Raw genomic sequence first — 3,403 nt, 5'->3', positions numbered from 1 at the left:
GATGCATGAATCGCTCTAGTCGAGCCGGCTGGGGAATACTTTTTTTGGGCACCGTTATTGGCAGTAGTCCGTTCCGCTATGGACACGGGTGAATCTGGCACCAGGCAAAGGTAGGTTGGTGCCTTTTCTCCTTCTTTTCTGCCCCCCAAAGGCAAGGCGGCTAGTATCTATAGCATGACATATGGCACACACATGCACCCGGGTTGGTTGACTAGTACTAAGACTTTTCCTCTTATTATAGTGGTTTCACCTCCACCAGTCGACCAGAACTCTTCAGCCGATACTCACGGGACTCTGCCGACTTACACCCCAGAGCAACAGAACGACAGCCCAACATGGCCGCGGCAGCACTCATGAGCCCGGCTACTGCCTATCACCCGCACAACACAGCATATCCACCAACATATCTGCATCACTCTCCAGCTCCAATGCCGGGCATCCTCAACCAGGCCGACGCCCTCAGGAGGACGTCCAAAGACTCGGAGCCAGCTCAACAAAGGCAATCTCTACCTTCGATATCAGAAATGTTCAACAGTGCAAAACCCACCTATTCACCGACGACACCGACGACGACGGCCGGCCCAACGAGCCTCCCGCCGCCTCCGCCTCCTCCTCCTCCTCACTCAGCCTATAGCAATAATGCCCCTCCACGACCAGAGCCGCCTGTTGACAACCGGGCACCACCCGCAGTCTTCTCACGGCCGGAGAATACTGGTCCTGGACCAGCTTATCAATTTGGCGAACATCGCGACTACCAAAAGCCACAAGAGCCTCCTCACCACCACCAGCGCAATGACAGCTTCTCTGGCTCTCACGGGGCACCGGTCCCATATCCCGGCCCCAGTCCTTTGCCTCCTGGCCAACTCCCTCTCTCATCCCAGGGAGGCCCTCCGATTTCACCACGTCATGCAGGTCCACCAATGGCACCGCAGTATGAGAACCAAAGGCCACCAGTACCCGCCGATGAGGAATACTGTATTCAGCGCAGATATGATCCTAACCCATTGAACCGTCAATTTGAGGCTTGGGGTTATGGTGATTGTCTACAAAAGGTAAGACCAACTTTGAGGCGAGATTTATCACTAGCTGTTCGTTCTTACTGACTTGGTATATTATAGCTCATGTGGGCCTCGAGGACAATCTACAATTTTGCTGAAGCATATGCCAATCTCGCATCGGAGCAACCAACTGGGCAGCCACACCCTAACCGTTTGCCCACGGACAAGGAAGTGTCTGAGATGTTGCACAACACGGATTATGTGAGAAAGACTCTCGACAGTATCAGGGAACACGTCCACCACAGCATTGCTAGCGAAAAGGCCCGCGAGGGAGGCAAGCACAGGGGATCGTACGACGACGACGATGTGTCAATGTACGGCGACGGCAGCAAGCAGCACTATGGACTTGGCGAAGTCAAGAAGCGCCGTGGAGTAAGTATTTTTTTATTTCATTCCAAATTTTGACAGTTGTTTTATTCCCGACGCTATTCGGGAAAGTAATGAAAAAAAAAATGAAGAAAAACATACTAACAGGTCATGATAGCGTGCTGCTCCGCCTGGACGATGCCACAGCTGCAACAGAATCGACACGCCCGAATGGCGCCGCGGACCTGATGGCGCAAGAACACTCTGCAACGCTTGTGGGCTGCACTATGCCAAATTGGAGCGGAAGAGGCAAATGGAGCAGAGATCCATGCGAACTAAAGCCGTCGAATAATGAACCGGCGCTACGGGGCCTTCAACTACCCATCTAACTGCTACTAGTCTCACTCATCACGATCCTACAATGACGATGAGGAAAATGACATCAACAAACACTCCCCCGCCAGCCAGCCAACCCAGTCAGCCAGGCATCTCTGCCGGGGCAAACCAGAGAGACAGACAGACTGGACGGGATTCTAGACTGCACTGGACTGACTGACTTTTACCTACAATCATGCCCACACGAACACGAACCGTGAGCTATATATTACTGTTTTCGTGATTTCCGGTCGACAATCGATGCACTCGGCCACAGAAGCGTGTTATCATCATATACCCGAATGGACATAATTTTCCTTGGCCTCGACCCTTTTTTAAATTTTAGCGGACTTGCTCCGCAACACATCACTACCACTACTACCACCACTACTACTACTACAACTCTCTACTACTACTACAACAACCTATTTGTATATACCCTTGGTTCCTGGGGACAACAGAATTTGGCATCACAGGACTGGCATTGTTTTTGGCGTTTTATGCTTGTGGCTCGCAAGTGTATGGGAGGTGGAATATTGCATTGGCAAACATATATCCGGGTTTGGTCGGAACCCTTTCGCAACATGGCTGCTTCATGCAAGATGAAAAAGAAGAAAAAAACGAATGCATCAAGCATAGAAGGGAAGGAATCAACACTTCAAGTTGCCACCAACCGATATTTTTTTTCGGGCATCTTTCGGACAAAATGGGAGGAAAACTACTGAAAAGGCGAAACCGTGCTGCGTGTATGGAAAGGCAGTTGTTGAGGGAAATAACGTACCGCAACAGTTCTCAAACGAACTGCCCCAAACACAAAAAGAACTTCCCCCTTTTACTACTCGGATCTGGGGTTATTTTCTACTATAGTCTGCGAAGCTACTAGGCTTTTGATCTCAAATCTATGTTACTGCCAAATTACCACACTTCTTCCTACTACGGCCTTTTCATGAGAGTTTCCCTGCAATGCAAAATTCGTGATTGGACAGTTGACATCTCTTTTTTTTTTTTTTTTCCTCTATCCGTCTAATAATCTCAAGCTAAGACAGTGTCATGGCGGTTCAGCAAGACGGCATCGACATGACCTACCGGCTTCATTCCCTGATGCGGTACGGACCGTGTCACGAAACAGATGAGCGGGAAAAAATGGCAAGCCAGCAAGTTTCTTAACCTTTTTTCCCCTCCTCCTTGGTTCATCTTCATATTCTTTTTTTTTTTTTTCTTTTCCACCGCTCCCCCCTTTCGACTCTTTCCATATCTCATATCCTTCTAGCAATTATGACAGATATTGTCCTACGTGAACTTGAGCAGCACTAAGAAAGCGGCGGCTATACGCAAGATGGCCTAGAACCAGTAGATCGGGACGTGCGTACCACTCACCACCCCGACCATGAAATTTCCCCAGCCCAGACCTCAAAACGTCGTCATGATTTTCTTATATAAGTCTTTTTTGCTGTCATGGGGAGGGGAGGGGAGGGGGGGAAGCGGGTTGTAAAATCATAAAAATAATTAATAATAAATAAACCACTAAAGACAAGAGTGCGCGTGGCAGGTCTGCAGAACGGGACGTGCCTCTCCTTCACCACCCCTTTCCTCTCCTTTCCTCCTGCTCTTGGATGCCGTGCGACTTGATCCGTCAGTTTCCACGATGACATGTGTGGCAGCGT

The 3,403-nt window shown here is 49.6% G+C and overlaps 1 protein-coding gene across 1 annotated transcript; it reads left to right on the top strand.

Moving 5' to 3' along the window:
* Positions 1-335: 335 nt before the first annotated feature.
* Positions 336-1,716, top strand: PFICI_13402 (uncharacterized protein; the record flags this gene model as incomplete). Its single annotated transcript, XM_007841983.1, has 3 exons — positions 336-1,052; positions 1,119-1,430; positions 1,543-1,716. 3 exons carry the CDS (start codon positions 336-338, stop codon positions 1,714-1,716), a joined length of 1,203 nt encoding a protein of 400 aa, XP_007840174.1.
* Positions 1,717-3,403: the final 1,687 nt, after the last annotated feature.

The sequence above is a fragment of the Pestalotiopsis fici genome, assembly GCF_000516985.1.
Source record: "Pestalotiopsis fici W106-1 unplaced genomic scaffold PFICI_Scf_11, whole genome shotgun sequence".
In the NCBI taxonomy this organism is placed as follows: domain Eukaryota; kingdom Fungi; phylum Ascomycota; class Sordariomycetes; order Amphisphaeriales; family Sporocadaceae; genus Pestalotiopsis; species Pestalotiopsis fici.
This window is presented reverse-complemented; position numbering and strand designations above follow the sequence as displayed.